This window comes from Rhincodon typus, chromosome 7, assembly GCF_021869965.1.
Source record: "Rhincodon typus isolate 14 chromosome 7, sRhiTyp1.1, whole genome shotgun sequence".
NCBI lineage: Eukaryota > Metazoa > Chordata > Chondrichthyes > Orectolobiformes > Rhincodontidae > Rhincodon > Rhincodon typus.
Genome location: NC_063338.1, coordinates 43,487,583 through 43,510,777, shown reverse-complemented (window position 1 = coordinate 43,510,777; position 23,195 = coordinate 43,487,583). Strand labels below are relative to the sequence as shown.

The 23,195-nt window shown below is 39.2% G+C and overlaps 1 protein-coding gene across 10 annotated transcripts in view; it reads right to left on the bottom strand.

The window, feature by feature from the left end:
• LOC109919388 (integral membrane protein GPR155) overlaps positions 1 to 23,195 on the bottom strand; it is a 62,481-nt gene that overhangs the window by 15,478 nt on the left and 23,808 nt on the right. For all 10 annotated transcript variants that reach the window (XM_048599433.1, XM_048599427.1, XM_048599432.1 and 7 more), the window contains 7 exons: positions 21,328 to 21,727; positions 17,510 to 17,663; positions 16,803 to 16,958; positions 13,944 to 14,027; positions 10,837 to 10,957; positions 10,050 to 10,128; positions 4,215 to 4,308 (listed from right to left, as the gene is read on the bottom strand). In XM_048599433.1, coding sequence (XP_048455390.1) covers positions 4,215 to 4,308; positions 10,050 to 10,128; positions 10,837 to 10,957; positions 13,944 to 14,027; positions 16,803 to 16,958; positions 17,510 to 17,663; positions 21,328 to 21,727 — 1,088 coding nt within the window. The remainder of the gene's footprint in view (positions 1 to 4,214; positions 4,309 to 10,049; positions 10,129 to 10,836; positions 10,958 to 13,943; positions 14,028 to 16,802; positions 16,959 to 17,509; positions 17,664 to 21,327; positions 21,728 to 23,195) is intronic.

Sequence of the window (23,195 nt, the reverse complement as noted above, 5' to 3'; positions counted from 1 at the left end):
GGGGGGGGGGGGGGGGGGGAGCGAAATCTAATTGAAACTTTCAGAATACTGAATGGCCTGGACAAAATGGATGTTGGGAAGATGCTTCCATTGGTAGGAGAGTCTAGGACCCGAGGGCACAGCCTTAGAGTAAAGGGAAGACCTTTTAGAACAGAGATAAGGAGAAACTTCTTCAGCCAGAGAGTGGTGAATCTATAGAATTCACTGCCACAGAAGGCTGTGGAGGCCAGGTCATTAAGTACATTTAAGACTGAGATAGATAGGTTCTTTATTATCAAGGGGATCAAGGGTTATGGGGAGAAAGCAGGAGAATGGGGTTGAGGAACTTATCAGCCATGATTGGATGGCGGAGCAGAATCAATGGGCCGAATGGCCTAATTTCTGCTCCTATGTCTTATGGTCTTACTGCACTCGCTGCTGGCACATGGTACTGGTACGAGATTGACATAACATGGCACTGTACAGCAACGTGTTCACCCCTTAACTAATCACTGCTGACATCCATGGCAAGCTGCCTGGCTTTGTGCCTGCACTAAAAAGCACGACAAGGCAGAACAGCTGTAAGCCTTTAAGCTCTGGCTGAGGAGCCAAATCCAAGGCAGAGATGATTTCAGCATCCAAGTAGGTGTGAAGTGAGTGAATACTAAGATGCAAGCAATGAGCCCTGAGGTACTCCCTGGTCTAATCCATGAGATGTGATCCCGGCCCTGTGTGCACAGGGTCTAGACAGTAACATTCCATTGAGAGGTGCAGGATGGAGACGCAGAACTGTAATGTAAGTGGGTCAGAAATGTGCTGTCAGGGTATGGTGAGCTGGTATATCCCTGATAATAATATCCACGGAGGGGCTGGGGGGTGGGGGTGGGGGGTAGTGCTGGGGGAGGTTTGCGGATGGTCTCTGCCTATGAAGCATTGTCTGAGATGTTGGTGGAAAGTACCGAAGGCAGGGGTACCGAAGAGCCAGTGTTGCACACTGTTGCCAGGTACCCACCTCTGACTTTCATGTTGGGAAATGTTGCTGTCTACAGAGAAACATAGAAAATAAGAGCAGGCATAGGCCATTTGGCCCTTCAAACCTACTCCATCATTCCATATGATCACGGATGATCATCCAATGCATCCTGGTTCCCACTTTCTCCTCATACCTTTTGATCCTTTTAGCCCTAAGACCTGTATAACTCCTTTTTGAAAACATTCAATGTCTTGGCTTCAATTGCTTTCCGTGGCAGAGAACTCCCCAGCTTCACCACTCTCTCCTCATCTGTCCTAAATGGTCTACCCTGAATCCTTACACCGTGACCCTGGTCATCTGTAACATCTTTTCTGCATTTTGATTAAAAGTGATTAAGTGGAGTTTTAACCATGGTTTCTGTTTTAACTCGGAGCACAAGTTTCCTGGAACTTGCTCTCTCACTTTGTTTTACCTGACAACAGGGAATGATGAGACTGAGCAACTGAAAGGGGAAAATGGCTCTACATACCAAGGTATGATAGATACTTTCTAGCCCGTGTGAATGGACTTTGTTCACAGGACTTGTTCTGAGAGTGTGTTTCTGAGTCAGAGGTGATGTCCAGTACTCTGGAACACATTTCTGCTTTATTCTGACATCTCCTACCTTTGATCTGCACAGTTTTCACAGCAGAATGGGAACTACTCTTGCTGCTTCACCATAAATCTCTGAATGACCAACTTGAGAAGCAACATCTGCAAGTGTAGGACAGCATCAGCCATCTCCTCATCCATGTGCTATCTCACAGGACAGAGGGGATGAGCACAGTGCTCCAGCTCATAGTACGTGACACCTCCGATGGATTAGATTTCAGGACATCACCGAACATCAGGACATCTGACGGTGGTCGCAGGCAATTGCAGCTTCCTGGAAGGATCTCCTTCTCAGTGACTCAGATGGGCACATAGTCTCAATGTCGATCAAAATCACCCTGAATTCCTTTGGCTCCTTCCAGGTGATATTTGTAGAAAGTCACAACCTGTTGCACATAAGTCACAAGTGCACCTCCCAGGTGATGCTATGCTTTCTATTTCAGCATGAATGAGACTGATTTCAAAAATTCGAGGACACTAAGATACACTGCTCTTGCTAGAGTCCCACAGGTGCAGTGAATTGGAGATTGTATCCATGTGATCATCAAAGCACTCCCTCAGATCAACAACTAGTATTCATCAATCAAAAGCATTCCACACCAATAGCATTCAGCTGATATGCAACCATCAGAAATGGCTCCACATATCTGTGCAAGATGCAGAAACTGCTTTGATTTTTTCATCTGTGCCAGTCAAATCACTCAAAGATGTTCACACTTCTAAGCAATTCATTGGAATCCTCCTTCAAGATACTGCTTAATTTCTAAGGACATGGCTGACAATGCCCAAGAAGTGCCCTACCACTTATTATCAGTAAAACAAAGTCACATTAAGTGATATGGTGAGGGTTATCATGGAGAAACCACCGGAATGCCAAAGAAGTGTGTTCATCCAGCCCTGCAGCCTCTCTGCTCCTATGATGCTGCTTGGCCTGCTGTGTTCATCCAGCCCTGCACCTTGTTGTCAGTGATTCAGCTGCCTGGATAGACCTTGGGATTCCTTTCAGTACACACCAGAGAGAATGTAAGCACCAGGGGGAGAAAGGTAATGGCCTATCTTCATCTGTGCAAGTGGAGAAGTGAGAGGAGCAGGATGAGTAGCCTGATGTGGTCAGGGCACCTGGATGCCACTCACCTAGTCGCCAGGAATACCCAGGTTAGTTTGATTCATCTATTCCCCACCCCACCATTGCACCATGGAATTAGGATTTTTCATTACATTAAGGCCTGTACATGTGTTATGCAAATACAATGCTAAAAATAATAGATATTTACACTTCTTTTCAATTAAAGTTATTTTTCCCAAATCCCATCTATGACAACTGTGCTTCTTTAACAATTTCAACTGCAACAAAGAAACCTGAATTTCCACAACTAGTCATGTGTTCACATAAAACTTGGAACTCTGCTGCTTTATAATTATATGAATAGTCTTGCTAATATTAGTGAACAGTAAGCTTACATATTCTAATTTCTACCCGTCTACCTAAATTTTAGCAAATACCATAACGTATTGCAGATGCATCTTTCAAAATCTAATTAATGTTCTAATAGATGCACATTTCCTGAACTTAGCAAATTACAGTATAATTACTACTTTATTGGCAATTTCACAAAGACATTGTTCTCTTCCACGTCACTGAGGCTAATTACAGGTCCACTTATGCCTCCCTGACTGAGATCAGTTAACTAAGCCCTGACCGAAGATTGAACTTGAGAGCTAATTTATTTTTATGACTCAGAACCCAAAAGAACATTCCCAAAATCACAAAGTTGTTTGCATTCAACTTGACCATGTATTCAATAGAAAATGGAAGGGTCTAACACTCAGATCAAACTACCTCTCCCATCTTATCCTGAAGAAAATCTAAGAAACTACTTTGGATTTTCTTGCTTCAGTAGCAGCATCATAGCCCATCACTTTGTTTAACTGCTTCTCTCCTAAGCCAGTTCAGTACAGAGGTCTTTCATCCTCAAGCTGCTTTAATGGTACTGGTTATTAAGATTGACCTGTTGTTATCATTCACAAAACAAAGCAATGGGTGCGCATGCAGCAATAGCCAGCCCGCATAATATATTTTCCAACTTATTTGTCAAAACGAAATCTGAAAATCCTTTGTTCTTCAATGCAATATCTCACCATACCTTGACTGAGTAAGATGAAGTAAATAGGTTGGGTAAAACACTTGTGGAACATAAAAACCTACTGAAAAGACTGCTTTGGTCATGCAAATAATTAAAGAATCCTCCAGATAGATAGAAGCCATAACAATGAAAGCTCAACCATTCTGTGTAATTTTTAGCTTTTTTTGACAGTGTAAGCATTAAATCCTAGAAGTATGTTCTATGTTGATCCCAATGGCAACAGACCATCAGATTTCAAGCATTTCAGAGAAAAACATATCAAAACTATGAATTACTTTTACCTTTCTTCAAGTTTGCATGTTGATAATATAACGTTGGTTTAAATGATCTTCGTACAACAATTGGAGAGAAATGTGTATCTCTGAAGTTTTATAGTTCCATGCAAGTAGTTTGGCATAATTAAGGGGTTAAAGCAATTTCAACAATATATTTTTAGGGTGTTTCCAGGATTGCTATTTAATTCATACCTGAATATTTCCATAAAAGAATGCCGAATCTCCCAGTGTTTGTGTATTTGGGTGACCAGTTAACAATAGTATTCCCACAATGAATGCTGGTATTCTAATAAAACAAAAACACATAACTATTAATTGCTAGAATAATGGATCACAGCATTGTGAAATTAAGAAGGGATATCAGCTGAGATGATCATCATGAAATACATTAAGTGTCTGCTTATTTCTGTGGTAGTGGTCATAGATCACAGACAGAAAACTTAGTACAATTATCTTTAAAATAGCCTTCCATTACCAAAATCAACGTGTTTCAAGATGAATAGCACAGTTGTGACAATACGTATAAATATGTAAAATAAAATTAAGTCTGTTTTAGATGCCTTCAGGTTTAATGGCATCAATTGCTCCTATAAGCAGGCTGAGGATCTTAATCTTGAACATTTTAATGCATGTTGATTTATCCAGCACTAAATTTACCTGTACAAATACTATAAAAACAGTAACCCAAATGACAGAAACAAGATAAGTGAGCTCCATTCAGGTGGCCGGACATATCCCTCCAATCTTTACACAATAATTAAAATCGAGAAATCACTCGGCAAGCTGAAACATACAACACAGTTGACGAGCAGGTTTTTTTTTTTTTAAAAACAGTAGGTTTAACAAATGAGATTTCAGTTATTATGAGTCTGACTATATGTAATCATTTCAGCTCATAACAAGCGAAGGCAGTTGTAGGAGCGAAACCTCTGACTGAGGACAAAGACTCAAGAGGCAGACAGAATTCAGGCACTGGCAGTCTTTATTCATGCAGTGAGGGCCACAGACTCCCTCCGAATCTGGCTCAATGTGAGGACGCAGTTATCCCCTTAATCTTTAGCTCAGATCGGAAGAAGTCAATGATGCTCTGATTTTCACAGTGGGATATAATCACATACAACGTGGTAACTGTGCCCTTCCCTTATTCTATACATCCAATCTTGTGGAACACCTAATCAATGATGGACACTACTATGCATAGCCCAAGGTTCCCATGATCTCATGATGTTTAACAGACATTGTAATCACCAGGTCTTGGGATCCTTCAATGCATCCAATTAATTTGCATTAAAAAGTTACTGGCTATACTCTTTTGAACATGTCCCAGACTTGCTTATCTGAAGGACTGCTTGAATTCTGTTGTTCATTTGCTAACTCTATAAAATTCTGTTACTCTTCTTATATTTTCCCACTGCCCTAATTATATAGAAAAAAAAGTTGATTCTTACTAATTGCTATAAGATTCATGATATTAATTCTATTAAAAAGTTAGTTATGTGTAAAAGTTTTTATATCTACCTTACTGTTGGCACTCAATAGCTAATGAGTTGTGAGCAATTTGTTTCTTACAGGGTGCACCAGGCATTCCTTTAGTGATAAAGGAAAGCTTCCCTAGACTAATTAACTTTCACATCTATATTTGAATCTTTTCCCCTAATGCCTTTAGTGATCTTTGCATTGTTTTATACGTGTATTTATAATTACATTGAAAACTCTGTGATAAACTTAAGAATCTTTAACTAGAACCTATTTCTTAATATTGTGAATAATTTCAAAGAAACAACTAATTGCTGCAAAGTGCCGTCATCTGCTGTTTTCGCAGCTGCATGATGAGCTGGGCTGACCATCTTCTGAGATGATTTACACCCCTTGTCCTAACTAACTCTGTTCACATAATGAGACAACATCTTTTCATTAATGAGACTAGAATCAATCACTATCATAATTTAATGAACTTGTTTGATCCCCTAGATTTTTTTTTTAAACAAACTATAATCCCATTAGTTCACCTGTGTTTGTTACTGCAAGTTTACTTTCCCCTTCAGTGTTTGTTGCATATCTTCAACCTGTCTGTAATTGGACATTTCTTATTAATCAGTCTCTAACAAATGTTCTTGCAGCTGTTGTTTGTGCAAGGCTCCCTTTTGCCTTGGAATAACCTCTTCTCAAAGGTACCATTGTGTCTTATTTAAATGCGGCAGCAGGCTTTTAATTCTGTTTAACCACTTGTCAGCCACATTCTGCAGGGCGAGAAGGATGGCTTAGCTGCCAGCCATTTTGTGTCTCTCAATGGTACTAAGTAAAGGAATACCTCCGCCTTTAACCCAACGTAATTAGCCACTCAGCTCTTTCTTGAGGCTTTGCCTTGCCTGGTTCATGGTCTGTAACTATAAAGCTAAAAATAAAAGTCATTTTATTAAGAGCTTTAATTTCACAGAGGAAATATGCATAGCGCAGAGGGAAGTCGCAGGGCTCAGAGGGATTGGAGGTCTGGAGTGCATTTACTTCAATGCAAGCAATATAACAGGTAAAACAGATAAACTAAAAGCACGGATTACTGCATGGAATTATGATGTTATTGCCATTATGGTGACATGGTTAAAGGAGGGGCAGGATTGGCAGCTTAACATTCCAGGGTGTTTTAGATGGGACAGAGAGAAACAAAAGGGTGGGGCGAGTTGCATAATTAGGGATCACATTACAACTGTGTTGATGGAAGATACATCAGGGGAACCTTGCAGTGAGGCATTATGGGTAGAGCTCAGGAATAGGAAGGGTGAAATCACAATGCTAGGAGTTTTCAATAGATCTCCCAACAGCCCACGTGAGATAGGGGAGCAGGTATGTAGTCAGATACTAGAAAGGTGTGAAAAAAAAACAGGGTAGTTGTGGTGGGTGACTTCAACTTTCCTCTTTTGACAGGGACTCCTGTAAAGCCAGGGACTCAGATGGAGAGTCATTTGTTAGATGTGTCCAGGAGGGCTTTTTGAGACAGTACGTTGACAATTCAACCAGAGAGGAGGTCATACTAGACTTGGTATTAGGGAATGAGCCAGGATAGATGATTGATGTTTCAGTAGGAGAGCATTTTGGGCTTAGGGACCATAAATCCATAAGATTTCAAGTAGCCATGGACAAGGAGAAGAGTGGCCCTCAGGTGAGGGTGTTTAATTGGGCAAGGGCCAATTACATCCAAATTAAACAAGAACTGGGGAATGTGGATTAGGAGCAGTTATTTGAGAGCAAATCTATATCTGTGTGGGAGACTTTTAAAGACCAGTTGATTAAAGTGTAGGGCTTGCATGTCCCTGCAAAACAGAAGGATAGGAATGGTAGGATCCAGGAACCAAGGATGACAAGGGAAATTGTAAACTTAGTCAAAAGGAAAAAGGAAGCATTCGATAGATCTAGGCAGCTACAAACTCTCAAAGCCACTGAGGAATGTAGAGAAATTAGGAAGGAACTTAAATGCAGACTTAGGAAGGCTAAAAGGGGCCACGAAATATCTTTAGCAAACAGGTTCAAGGAGAATCCCGAGGCTTTTTACGCATATATTAGAAGAAAGAGGGTAGCAAGGGAAAGAGCAGGCCCCCTCAAGGGCAGAGGAGGGAAATTATGTGTGGAGCCACAGGAAGTGGGAGAGATCCTTAATAAGTACTTTGTATCAGTATTGACCGAGGAGCAGGACATTACTGATGTTGAGGTCAGGGATGAATGTGCGAAAACTCTAGAGACTGCTAATATGTTAAAAGGAGGAAGTTTTGGGTATTCTAAATTGCATTACGGTAGACAAGTTCCCAGGGCTAGATGGGATCTATCCCAGGTTACTGAGAGAGGCAAGGGAAGAAATAGCTGGGGCATTAGCAGATATCTTCATATCCTCCCTGACCACAGGCAAGGTTCCAGAAGACTGGAGATTGGCCAGTGTTGTTCCTTTGTTTGAGGAAGGAAGCAGGGATAATCCAGGAAATTATAAGCTGGTGAGTCTGACACCTGTGATGGGGAATCTCTTGGAGAAGATACTGAGGGACAGAATATGTGCACATTTGGAAGAAAATGGACTAGTTAGCGACAGGCAGCATGGTTTCCTATGGGGAAGGTCGTGTCTCACCAACCTGATTGAACTTTTTTGAAGAGGTGACAAAGATAATTGATGAGGGAAGGTCTGTGGGCGTAGTTTATATGGACTTTAGTAAGGCATTTGCTAAAGTCCCACATGGCAGGTTGGTACAAAAACTAAAATTACATTGGATTCAGGGTGGCCTGGCTAGATGGATACAGAACTGGCTTGGTCATAGAAGACTGAGGTAGCAGTGGAAGGGTGTTTTTCAGAACGGAGACTGGTAACTACTGGTGTTCCACAGGGATCGGTCTTTGGTCCTCTGTTGTTTGTAGTATGTATAAATGATCTGGAGGGAAATGTGGCTGGTCTGATTAGTAAGTTTGCAGATGACACGAAGATTGGTGGAGTTGCTGGAAGTGGCGATGATCGTGAAAAGATACAACAGGATATAGATGGATTGGCGACTTGGGCACAGAAATGGCAGATGGAGTTTAATCCAGACAAATGCGAGGTGATGCATTTTGAAGGATCAAATTTAGATGTGAATTATACTGTTAATGGCAGAACCCTTAGGAACATTAATCTACAGATGGATCTGGACGAGCAGGTCCACAGTTCCCTACAAGTGGCAACACAGGTGGCCAAAGTGATTAAGAAGGTATATGGCATGCTTGCCTTCATTGGCCAGGGCATGAATTACAAGAGTTGGCAAAACATATTGCAGCTACATAAACCCTTGTCAGGCCATATTTGGAGTATTGTGTGCAGTTCTGGTCACCACATTACCAGAGAGACATGGAAGCTTTGGAGAAAGTGCAGAGAAGGTTCACCAGGATGTTGCCTGGTCTCGAAGGCAATGGCTATAAGGAAAGGTTAAAAAGACTAGGATTGTTTTCACTGGAAAGATGGCAACCAAGAGGAGACTGGATTGAGGTCTACAAAATTATGAGAGGCATAGATAGGGTAGATAGTCAGATGCTTTTTACCCTGGGCTGAAGTTTCAGTTACAAGGGGGCACAGGTTCAAGCTGAGAGGGCAAAAGTTTAAGGGAGATGTGCAAGGAAAGTTTTAACACAGTGTGGTAGGAGCCTGGAATGCACTGCCAGAGGAGCTGGTGGTGGAATCAGGCACATTGGCGACAGTTAAGAGGCATCTGGATGGTTACATGAATAGAGAAGGAATAGAGCAATATGGGCTGAATAAGGGCAGAAGATTTGTTTTTTAAGTTTAGTCAGGGCATGAAGGCGAAATGGCCTGTTTCTGTGCCATACTTCTCTTTTGTTCTTTTCTCTTTTGCAACTTCAGGCCAATTCACATCCAACAAAATGCTGTGAAAAATCGGTTTGCATTTTGACAGCCATGACAAATTCTACCACAACAGCTGAGACAATCCACAAACTAATAACCCAAATAACTTAAAACATCTTAAAAAAGTCAATTCACCCTATCTCCCAATGTAAATGGATTCTTTTAAAACAATTCAAGGACCCAGATCTACATTGTCATCGAAAGGCAAACCCTTTTTCCATGGCCATTTCTTATCTGCATACCAAGCTCTGTTGAAATCAAAACTTGTGATGTGCAAGTGAGGTGGATTGCTTATGCTAAATTGCCCCATAGTGGCCAGGGATGTGTAGGTTAGATGTGTAAGCCATGGGAAATATTGGGTGGAGGATGGGTCTGTGTGTGATGCCCTTCAGAGGGTCAGTATGGACTTGTTGAGCCAAATGGCCTGTTTCCACACTGTAGGGACTCTATGAAATCAGTCCATTAAATTTTGAAATGTATTATTTAGACTAACAAACATTAAAACATTAGCTATGTCATAATATTATAAAGTAAATATCATGTCATTTGGTTCCATTCTTGTTCGGTTTGTTGTTGACTTAAACCAGATGACTATTATCTATCATTAACAGCAACCACAGACAAGGTTTGAAAATATAAAACAGTTTCCCACTCACCCCCATCCAGCAATAATGAAGAATCCTTTTTGCTTGGATGCATTTTTCTCCAACAGGAGTAATGAGAGAGCAATGAGACCTATTAAAAGAAATTGGTTGTGGACATTTTAGACCACTTTGCAAGAACACAGTAAATCGGCTGTGTTTCTATTGGAGCTTCAAATCGTGAAACAAGTGATTAGATGAGTGTCCGTTCATACAAAGAAAAAAACCTGACATCACTTTTATCTGCAATTGTACTTGAAATGCCTATGATGCAGCAATTCAGATGATTTTGTGGTGAAACATCAATGTTTAAAGCCTCACAGGATTCAGGAGAGAGTGAGGAGGATGAAGAACGTGACAGCAACTGAGAGAGGAAGAGAAAAAAAAAACAGAAGAAATGATAACAAAGAAATCAGGAAGAAAAACTGATTGAGAGGGAAGGAGAGTGGAAGGGAGAAAAACTGAGTTAAGTAGAAAAGAAAAATAACAGTAAAAGAAACAAAAAAAAGAAAAAAGGAAAATGTAAAGAGAAGAGAATGAGATGGCAAAAGAAACAGTACGTCAGGGAAAGAACAGGGATAAAATAGAAAAAAAGTGAAAATAGGGAAATAGCAGTAAATAGTCATTGTTATAAAGAGGAAAACAGATAATAAATAGACAGGGAGAAGGAAGGAAAATCACAGAAATTGTACTAAGTAGAGATGCATAATGAGAAATCAAAAATATACATACAGAATTATTATAGCAAAAACCGAGGAAATCAAAATGAATGAGTTAAAACAGCCATCTAAAATGATCTTACCTGTCCATACATATGTACTATACAAAGAACAATATAGCACAATGAAGACCAGCACTTGACCAAGAAGACTATTTTGCTTGGTGATAACATACCACATGATCATTCCCAAACAGACCATACTCTGGAAAATATTTTTTTTTGAAAAGAAAGTAAAATATAACTGACAAAGTAACCAATATTCAGTTCATTGAGAGATTAAGTGTTAGAATTGACCATTTATTCTGCAAAGTCTGTTGACCGTCTCTTGTGTCTCCAGTTAAGGTTGTACTCTGCAAATACTCCATTTAATATCCTTCAGTTGCAGAAATTTTCAATTGTTGTTTCAATTATAAAATTGTAACATTGCAACTATTCATAAATCCTTATAACAAATCCCAGCATCGTTGGCCATTGGTCAAAAGGCAAATAAAGCTTAACGTCACAAAATAATTTCAGTGATAGCAACTGTTCGGATAAGGAAATTTTCATTTTTAGCTTACTAATTGTTGTCCACAGTATTTTTTTTTTAAACTGAGTAGTGTGGAATTGTGCTTACATGCCCGATTTCCATTTCTCTATTTGTACAGGCTTTTAATAACTATTTTAGGACTGTAATGTATATTTTGATATTCAACAAACGTAAGTATCAACAGTACTAATTGGTTCATTCCCACTAATTTTACACTTAAAAAAAGACTCCGTTTTGGTGTCAAAAAGCTTCAATATGTTTAGATATCAGCTGCCTTCGTTGTAAATCCTTTCTCTGGAATGACAGTCTTTCATCAGACTATGTGACACTGACACCTTTTAAGTGCAATAGATTATACTCGAGGCACTGTGTGTGAATAGCATCCACAGAAATGTATCCCAATGTCATCTTTAACATTTTTTTTCCCCTTATTCTTATTTTTCACTACTCTAACATTGTCAAGCCTGATGATCAACCCTACTCGGTCTGGAATCTGGACGAACAAAATGGATGCAGTACCACATATACCTGATATTTAGATGCTAACCTAAAGAAAATGCAACACAGAACTACATGGATGCTAATCATTAGATACACCATATTGTAGACTGTGCTAAAATTAATTATAATTATTGCTGTCTTTGTGGGATCAAAAGGTCAGCATCCTGTCCCATTTTTAGGTGGGAATGGCAGCAGACAATTAAACAACAAATGTCAAGCGATTTCAAGAATACTTCTATCCTAATAAATAAGACAGCCAAGCACACAAGTGCAATATACAAAACTGAAAATCATTTTCAGGCAGAGGTGCCAATGGATGATCCCTCAGCCTCTTCCTGCGATGCTCAACATTATAGATTCTCACCTTCAGCCAACCTGATTCATTCCATGTAAGATCAAAAGACATTTTAGTGCATTGGGCACATTAAAGGGTTCAAACTCCAGGCTTCAACAAAATTCAGTCGGCAGTTCCAAAGACCTGTGCTCCAGAACGAGACATACAGCTAGCCAAGCTGCTCCAGATATAACACAATTCTACAATATAAGGATATGCTCTAAAAATTGAAAAATTATCCAAACAAAACCAAAATCAATCTGACCAAATACTATTCCATCAACTTACTCTTAGTTATCAATGGAAGGAATTATGAATAGTGCTATAATGTGGCATCAACTCATCAATAGCCTGTTCAGTTTGGATTTTCCAGGTCAATTTGATTCCAGATTTGCTCAAAACATGGTCATTTGAGCTAAATTCCAAAAGTGAGGTAAATAACTGCCCTTGATTTCAAGATAGCATTTGACATCAAGCAACGCTAGTAAAAATGAAGTTAAGGGGGATCAGTCGGAAAACTTTCACATTGCTGATCATATATAGCACAAAGATGGTTTTGGATTTGGAAACCAATCAACGCAGCTCTAAAACACCACTGCAGGAGTTCCTCAAAGCCGGTCCCATCATCATCATCAGTTTCATAGGAACATATCGGCTAGGAACATGGGTAGGCCATTTGGCTCTGCTCTGCCATTCAACAAGATTATGCCTGATCATCCAACTCACTGTTCCAACTTTCACCCCATACCTTTTAATCCTTCTAGTTCTATGAATTCTATCTCCTTGAAAATATTAATTTTTTTTGGCCTCAACCACTTACTGTGGTAGAGAACTCCATAGGCACAGCACTCTGGGTAAAGGAATTTTTTTTAGCTGTTCTAAATGGCCTACCCCATATCCTTAGGATGGCAGATTTCCTTCTCTAAAAAGGACCAGATGTGTTTTTACAATGGTTACATGGTCACCATGAGACTGGCTCTTTTTATTCCCATTGTTTATTGAATTTTACTGAATTCAAATTACATCAGCTACCATGGTGAAACTTGAACCCATGGCCCAGAGCATTAGCTTGGGCTCTCGATTGTCAATCCAGTGAAATTATCACTGTGCCACTTATTGCTCTCATATAATGACCTGCTTTTCATTGTAATGTCAAAAGTGGGAAGTTTACTGATGAACGCTGTGTCCACTCAACATTCTTCTGTTAACAAAACAGTCTATGCTCCATTAAGCAAGAGTTGGACAATATACAGGTTTGAAATAATAAGTTGTTAGTAACACTTGTACTAGACAAGTGCCAGGCAATTACCATCTTCTACACAGAACCTAACTACCTTCCTCTAACATTTGATGGCATTACCATTATCAAATCTCCAACATCAAAATAATGGGATCACCATTAACCAGAAACTCAAATACGGCTACTGCAGCAGGTCAGAAACGAGGTATTCTGCAAGAAATGCTCATTTCCTGATTCCCCAAAGATTTTTCACCACTTACAAGACGCAAGTCAGGAGTGTTATGGAACAGTCTTCACTTCATTTGGATAGATACAACTGCAACAGCTAAGAAATTGACACTATCCAGGATAAAGGCGTCTGCTTGACTGACATAAGCAAAGTATTGCAGACGCTGGAGATCTGAAATAAAAACAAGTAGTACCAGAGAACTCAACAGGTCTAGTAGTATCTGCGGAATGGGAAACAGAGTTGAGACCTGTTTTTGGCCACCCACTTTCAGAAAATAAGCACAGTCCACCAGCTAATGATCAGTAAATAAATGTCATTCCACAAAAGCTTATAATAAATAATTGAAGAACCTTACCTGTGCAAGCAGCAGATTAATGGACAGTAAATGTGGTAACTGTTTAAATTTCTTACTCAAAAGCATAACAGCCACAGACCAAACCTTTACAAAAGAAAAAAGTTGTGCAAATTAATAAAATTGAAATTGTAATTGCCAAACATGATTTTTTCAAAAAAATCTTTGAAACAGCACAGAAATAAAGCTTGAGTGGCAATTTTAATTACTTTATAAATAAGTGTTGCCCATTGCATTGTTCACAGTAAATCAGAGGTTACACCTAATTATGACAGATTTAACTACTCAACTACTGTGAAGTATTGTAAATAGGAAAACCTGGGGCTAATTAGCAGCTTTTTACTCTGCGCACTGATGATTAAAATAAATGAATCTAAGCAGAAAGGTAGAGTCTACTGCCTCCAGATGCCTTAGATTAGAACTTGTTTTTACAAAACTCCTTGAGGAGGTGCCAGGTTATCAAGGTCAGAAGAAAACAACAAAACACTGCTTTCTTTTCCTTTCCTATCTCATTTTTAACAATGGTCATCTTCATCATTTGTTTCCCCACATGTTCAGTTGCAATCTCTCATTGTTTTAGATACATGAAATTTGAGTTCATCAAGTGTATGACATCTAAATGTGTCAATTGTGGTACTCTCTGATGTTACACAAAGTAAATAAAAAGGTTTTATTTCACAGTCATAATGGATTGATAGCATTTATCAACGTAAAATGAATAAATGTTTGATAAAGATCAGCAAATTTTACAGAATATATTGTAACATGCATCATTCAGTTGCTGAGCAGGTTTTCTGAGTAATCTGGGCCAAATGTTTAGAGTACAAAGTGTAACTGCGTAAATAATCACATGTTGATGAGAGTCAGGAGCAAGATTGGTTGTGTTCCTATGACATATTAGCAGGTATAGAAATAGACACCAGTGAGGAATCTAAGTGTATATGGAGGTCATACACAAATAGATGGGGAAAGAGTGGAATCAGGTACAGCAAGTACAATTTTAACACAACCTCCGCATAGTAGTAACAAAAACAAAGTTGCTGGAAAAGCCCAGCAGATCTGGCAGCATCCTTGAAGGAAAAAAACAGAGTCAACGTTTCGGGGCCGGTGACCCTTCCTCAGAACTGTAGTGTAGTAGTATTGTAGTTGTGTGCTTACTTTGTTATAGTGAAGATCTCTGGTGTTGACTACTGCTGGGATAGCTTGCTCCTTCATGTGGCTGAGCACTGAAGTGCAATTTTCTAGGATTTATAAAATGTAAAATAAGACAGACAACAATGTGGTGTCAATCTAGTCAGTGTTTATAAGGGAGAAGATATAAGAATAGCAAAAGGAGAGTCAGAGTGATAGTGGGAAGGGAATGTGTCGTGGTATTGGGGCAAGATATGGGGTGCCCAGCTGCTGTGGAAATCAGTATAAACTGAGGCTGAGTACCTTGTCAAGCATGGATCTCACACAGAAAATGATTAATATGATTTTCAGGAACTTAGAACACAACAGAAGTGGGGTTCTGAGTTGACAGAACTAATTTATGTGGGAGAGATTAACCCTTTTTATAGATTTATACTACAAATTAAGTTCGCTTATCACAATTGGATAGTGATAACATTCTTGTCTTCAAGTCTTTGAGATCAAGCTCTCCTTCAGACACTGGAGCACATAATTTCAGATGACATCTCAGTGCGGTACTGATTGAGTATTGCATTACCTGATGTGACTCTTTTGGTGAGATACTAACTTATTGATTTATACAATTTTGTGGGGTGAACTGGGACAGAAACTGCTGAAACACTATTTAAAGTGAACTGCTCAGAGTCCACAGAAACAGCCCTCAGTGGCTGCTTACATTGCGCTGATTCATAGAAATAACAATACTATATGCTGTTAAAATACAAATGACACTGCCCAGAGAATAAATGGAAACAAAAAGCTAGCTACAGAAGTCCATGACTCAATTGTTGTAGAATCCATGTGTCTCTGTACAAGATATTCAATTTATTTCTATATTAACTAGGACCAGTTACTCTAGACTGTTTGATTTATTTTTTAAGATGTTGTACAGTCAAATGGTCATAGCAGCGTTCAACCTGAGAAAGCTTCCCTTCACCAAAACCTTAGCAGTAAATAGCTAGTCAAACATCATAGGCGTGATGGCTTTGTTATAGGCAGTTGGGAAGTACAGCTGGTGCAATGAGTACACATACTTATTTTATGAAAACAATATTTTTGCATGATATCACCTCTTCATTTTCTAGATTCCAGAGAAGAGAGGCGCAGGCTATTCAGTCTTTGATCACAGGACAACTTCACATCCCAGGAAGTAGTTTGGTGAGCCTTTGTTACACTCCCTTTGTGGCAAATAAACCTTTCCATAGGTAAGGACACCAAAATTGCACACAATAAAGCTAGCAGATTATTGGTTTATCACAATAAGAATATTTATGCCCTTGTAAATGAATAACTAGTATTTAGCAACTGGAGATAAATGTCTGGCAATTTGGAGGAGTGGAATTATCTGTGTTCACGGTCACTGATTTAACTTAGGGATGACGCTAGTCTTTGTCAGAATACGGTTGGGCACTCTGGAGTCTGATAGTACAACATCATGTTCTTGGAGTTTGGATGCATCATTATCAAAAAAGGATGATTTTCAGTGAACTACTAATATCTTCAATATACAGAACATAACTTGGCAGAAATTTAAATTGCAAGTCAATCAACATCTCAAAATCGCAATGAACTTTAATATCAACCTCAACTTTAATACCAAAACACAACTTTACAATAGTAGTGAGAAAACAGCATGCTAAATCAGATATGTAACATTAGATATGAATATTTTTATAGAAACCATATACTAACCAGAAAAACGAGGGTGACTATGCTGATGTCAAAGCTAATGCTGCGAATTGCTGATTGTAACACCTGTGTGTGCATAGATGGAATTGTCAAAAGCCACGCAGACACATACATGATGGGAGCAGATACAAAGGTATTTATTACCATCCCAGGAGTCACCTATAAAATAATTTTATATAAATATTATTGACAAATAGTGATGTAGAGATACAAAAAGAAGGAACAAGTTGTGATTATCTAAATGAGTGCTTCCACTAAGCTTCCTAGGATTGATGTCCTCATAGTCTGTACTTAGAACATAGAACATGGAACAGTACAGCACAAAAACAGGCCACTCAGCCCACCATGTCTGTGCCAACCATGATGCAGTTCTAAACTAGTCCCATCTGCCTGCACATAGTCCATAAACCCTGTATTCCCTGCCTGTTCACGTATCTATCTAAATGCCACTGAAATATTGCTATTGTATCAACTTCCACTGAAAAGACATATGGATTTTGCATGGAAAACATTTCAGACTCATCTAGCAGTATTCATACTAAATTTACACAGGCTTGAATTACTAAGTATGCAAGAATCATAGAAAGACTGACTATATAATTGAAAAAGAATTCAAACTCGTAAATACCCTCTTAGCAAATCCCTATCTTGTAAAAAAAACTCTTCCTATTTGAAATTTAAAATGGGAGACTAATCCTCGATATACTTACAATTTCGATTTCCATATTGTATTGACTTGCATAGATAGCTACACTTGGTGCTGTTGGAAAAACGCCATATAAAAATGCATAGTTTGAGAGGCTGGTGTAGTTACCACTGTTTAGTAATTCCACCATTTCGCGGCTGATGAGGGGAAGCACCAATCTATGAATTTTAAAAATATTTATTTTATTACAAATTAAATGAAGAAATAAATTATTCATCATATTAGCTTGTTGAGAAATTTGAAAAAGATTCAGATTTATCACATGAAATTATTAACTTAAATTTCTATGAATTGCTAAATCCAAACTATTCAATTAATCACCCAACTATTTGCTTTAAAAGTAACCACAATCTTATCACAAGATGTTTAATAGGAGTGGTTATCCAACTGAGAGAGAAAAGAGTGAGAAAAATTAAATTTAAGTCAAGACATTATGTAATGAACTGCACATTAACATTATTGGGAGGACAAAGTCTGTGCTGTGTTGCATATTTGAAGTGTAGAAGAAACAAGTGAGAGAGGTTAGTTTAGAAATCCCCAGAAGAAAACAGTGATTAAAGTTTGCAGTGAAGAATGAATTTGAAGGCTATGGTGTAAAGCACATTAGCATGTACCAGACAATAGACGTTTTCCTTTCAAGTGGCAGGGAGACAGCAAGAGTTCCTCAGATACAGGAACAGTGCTGGAACATTGCTGTAATGGTTATCACATCTAAATTTACTTTTTCCACTATGTTTATGCAAGATTTCTCATCCATAGACAAAACCACAGACAAAAAGTGAGCAAGAAAGAGAATTTGCTAGCAACAGCACATGAATTCAGAAGGCAGGGCAATTTAAAGTGAGCACAAAACCAACAGGAAGAGCAGAAGAATGAATGGGTACAAAAAGTGAGTAGGCGTAAAAGAATTCAACGAATGCTTCATAGTGTATTATTGCCATTATAAGAGTGAATGGGTAAAGAGAAAGAAAACATGCAAGATAGAATTCAAGTGAGAAGACAAAACAGTGCTCATTTCTGCTCAAGGCAAGGAGAGTCTAAGAAACTAATGCTGCAATCAAGATTTATTATATGACATCTTATCTTGTGATTCACTTTCTTTAGAACCTTAACATCTTAGAACTTCTGAGCTTCCTAAAGCTTTTTTAAAAGGTCTTTAAACATTTCTTGTGTGAACAAGCAAGAGAGAAGAACAACAGAAGCAAAGAGAATGAACCTACAATGGGGAGTGTAAAATGCATGAAACAATTTACCAGTTGGCACGGTGGCTCAATGGTTAGCACTGCTGCCTCAAGAACCATGGACCCAGTTTTGATTCCACCCTCTGTCGACTGTATGGACTTTGCATGTCCTCCTCGTGGGTTTCCTCCCACAGTCCAAAGAAGTGCAGGTTAGGTGGATTGGCCATACTACATTGACTATAGTTTCTAGGGATTTGCAGGTTAGGAAATGCAGGACTATAGGGATAGGGTAGGGGGTGGGTCTGGCTGGGAAGCTCTCCAGAGCATTGGTATGATTCTATGAAACAGAATGCACTAGAGTGCACCTTCTCAGGAAAGTGAGAATGAGTGACAGCTCGAGAGAAAAATCCTCATGTTCACAGAAGGACAAAATATTTGAGGCAAATGCAGCCCAAGATAGGAACTGAGAGATCAAGAGTGAGTGCAAGATCAACATAGGGCATGTGAGATGGGATAACGGAAGTGGGAAAAAAAACAGGAAGAAAAAATACAAAAAGTGGGAAAAGAACCAGAATACCAAAGTGAGCAATGAGGAATTGCAATGAATGAAAGGAAGAGGGGAACAAGCAAAACAGCATGAGCAAACTAGAGAGGAAGAGACAGCTAAAATGCAATCAATACTGTAAGAATGCATCAAATAGGAACAAGCATGATTCAGGAGGAGTGTGCAGAACTGTAAAGAAATAACATGCACAAAAAAGACGACACACAAGCAAGTACATACAGGGAAAGAAGGAATGTATATGTGAGACAGACCTAGCATATGCAAGCAAGATAGTGAAAAAGAGCCAACTAACCAGCAAAAGGGACAATAAACAAGTGTAAGTGTGAAAGTGTAGAGTGAGTGTGAGAAAACAAGTGACTGCACAGGACCATTTTTAAAATTCTTGCACTGCACATGGGCACTGCTGAATGAGTCAGAATTTATTGCCCAACCCTCAAGGTGGTGGTGATGAATTGCTTTCTTGAACAATTGCCATCCATGGAGGGTAAGTGTATCCACAGTACCGTTAAGAAGGGAGTTCCGGGGTTATTGAACTGAATTATTGGATTCAAATTCCAGCATCTGCCAATCAGAGAACATTATCTGGGTCTCTGGATTACTAGAGAAAATAACACTAGGCTATCACCTCCCCTGAGGTGAGTGATAGAACACTGTCAAGAGCTAAGTAGTGACCCTCCAGTGATGGGCACCTCACCAATTACTGGGAGTGCATGACTGGTTGTCCACTAAGAAGAAAGTCTTATTCCAGAAGGCTGCAGATATCATTGATCAAAGCATTCACAGCTCTTCCACAATGAAATTTCCCTTTGTGAATTTGCCTCACAGTGAGCCTTCAAACCCATGACTGGTTGAAACCTGGAGGGTGGTGGGAGGGGGAAAAATGATGCTGGAATCCCCAAAGATGACTTTATTTTCACAGTATTTTACTTCCCCACAAACCTGCCTTTCCTTCCCTATGAACATTCCTCCCAAAATGTTTGTCTCTATAATTATATAACATACAAAAACAATTCATCTATTTTTGAGGCTCATTCTTGTTGCCTTCGAACCTCTGCCATTTCCACTCTTTCCAGCAAGGCCTGCTGTATCTTGTGACACACAGGCACTTGATCTGGGGGAAGGCCTGCTGCTTGTCAAGGGCTGATTGGCTGCCAGCATTTCTGTACTCAACAGCCCCACCAGTCAAGCAGTGGCTACTGCCGATACTACACCCAACCAAGGCCTCAGATTGAGGAGGAATCCCAGCAGGGGTGAGGCATGGTGGGAAGGAGGTTGCAGGGGTGGGAGGGCCAGCAGCAAGGGCAGAACTTTCCTTTATGATGCTGGATTACTCAATCAGGCATCAAGTGCCATTGAATGCGGGACCCCACCACGCAGTCCACAAGCAGATTTGCGTTTGCTGCAGTGCTTCCCATGTGGTAAACTCTCAACGTGCCATTCCATGGACATTAGGAACAATGGGATGAGGCTGTTACTGGGCATTAATTTCTCCTTAAGAGCCTAGTTTAATGGTAGGATGGGAAAGCCTATCAGGGCCCTCCCATCATAAACCTAATGAGGGTGGAGGCCGGATGGTGATAGGGTCCCTATCCACCGTCCTGTTTGCTGATTAAATGTCCCACCAACACTAAAATCACAGGGGAGGGTACCAGGTTCCACCCCATGAATGAAAATACCAAGCTGTTACTCTTGAATATTTCCTCCCTGTGCCTCTGCCCATGTTCTTCTCATATGTACTAAGAACTAATCATTGATTGGATAGTTCCAAACTGGCAGAATTTTCCTGTGTTGCTTCTCTATTTTTCCTCCCTCTTCTAATCCTGTGGGTAATCCCTTCCTACTTTGAACAAAATATACTTATTCTCCATTATGTCTCTAGTTCAGTCAGTCAGTCACTGATCCTTTTTCCAGCAATAAAAATGTAAGTTGTGAAAGTTGATTTTACAAGAGGAATTCCTATATTTAAAAAAAAACTTCATTACCACATTAAATAGACAGAGTAGCAGTTTTAAGTTATAAGAATCAGGCACTAGTTGCACTTATAAACACATCAGACGGCAAGAATTTTCTACTCACAGTTTGGCAGTGATCAGCAGAATAATTGCAAGAAATGAATTTTTTTTCAGCTTCTTGATTTGTCCCACCATTGTAAGTCCAAGATAAAAGAGAGCTGAACCACTGAAAGAGCTTGCCAGACCATCCAGAAATTCTCCGATAATCACTGGAATCTTTCGTTCAAAGATAAAATTCCCACAAATTCCAACAATGACCATAAAAACAATTGGGTTTTTAAAAACCTGTAACAATACCAGTGCAACAGTCTTCAGCTTGCTTTGTTGAATGTTCATATTTTCCCTCCATTTTTGTATTTCACAGAAGATGAAACCAATTGGATTTAATAACATCAATGAGATGGGTGCCACCAAGTAAATGTACTGAAGATATTCCGGATATGTATCTCTGTACAGAGCTTCAACTGAAACACATATAAAACCATTAGGTTACCACTTTCAAGATTTATCTGAAGTACTTACATTGTAAAGTGAATTATTTAATATAAAATAGCATAGTTTGTCACAAATCTATCCATGCTAATTGTAAATCACAACTGCCATCCTGTCTTTACAAGCACTGATCTGCTTAGCCACTTACAATCTATCACCTGGGGATACCCTTGTCCCCAACATTTATTTCCCTCCAATCTGGCTACTATCCCTTTTATGACACCCTGTTTTCATTATGATTCTGAGAGACAAAGACTAGTTTGAAAATGGTGCATAACTTGTTTAACCTTCCAACATCAAATCTTTTCCTTATATCGTGTTCTTTGATGTATTCCGTTATCTATCCTAACATGATTCTCTGGAGCTTTATCTGACATTAAGTCATTAAAGGAGACATTAGGACAGGTGACCAAAAGCTTGGTCAAGAGGTTGATTTTAAGGAATGTCTTAATGGATGAGAGTGAGACAAAATGAGGGAGCATTTTCAGTAGGGGACTTGAACTCTGGAGCCTACGTAACTGTGCCAAATGAGGCGATCAGGAAAATTAGGGTTAACCTAGCATTACTCAGCCTCAACTTCCTCTGTTAAAAATGCCCACTACTCCAGGATAAAGATAACAAATACAGTTGCTGGGCACTTCTTCCAGAAATAATCAACTGTCTCATTAAACCATTCTCCTGTGCTCCCTCCACACGTCTCCAACTGGCAAGATTGAAACAATCCATTCAGCTGCCCACTTAGCTCACTTTTTAGAAAAAAACCTCCTCCAGCCCTATACCTTCCATGAAGTCTCCAATTCTCTGACTATGGTCTCTTGAGCATCTTTCCCTGCCCTTCACCCCATTAGCAGAAGTGCCTTCATGTTTCATCCATTACATTCTCAAATTTCATCAGACTCACTCCCTATACCTCTCAACCTCCCCTTCTTTGATATCCTCCTTAACACCAAGCTTATGGTTTCCGCTCTTACTATCTACATTTTCATCCAATTATACACCTTGAAGCACTTTGGGATTTTCTGTTGCTATTTATTGCAAGCAAACAACACAGTCTCATACCGCACTTTCGAAAGTAAACTACATTTTACAGGTAAATGTTTGGTACCTTGTGGTTATTTTACATTGCTACATGGGTAATGTAAGACTGAAAGCTGTAACATTCTCTGTATAATTTATGGAGCTTGATAATATTTTGGCTTTCTGTACCCATCTCCAACACTTGCTTTATGTCAGGGTCAAAAAGCAACTTCCACAAAGAACATGTAAACTATTGTCTTAAATTTATTATGGCTGACATTTATTGCTCAACCAAAATGTCTGAAAAAGTATAATGCTCTTTATCACACTGTTTTGGAAAATTGCTTGCAGTTCTCCCTGTATTCATGACATGACTGCATTGCAAACATATTTTATTACCTGATATTTCCTTATTTAGTTTAA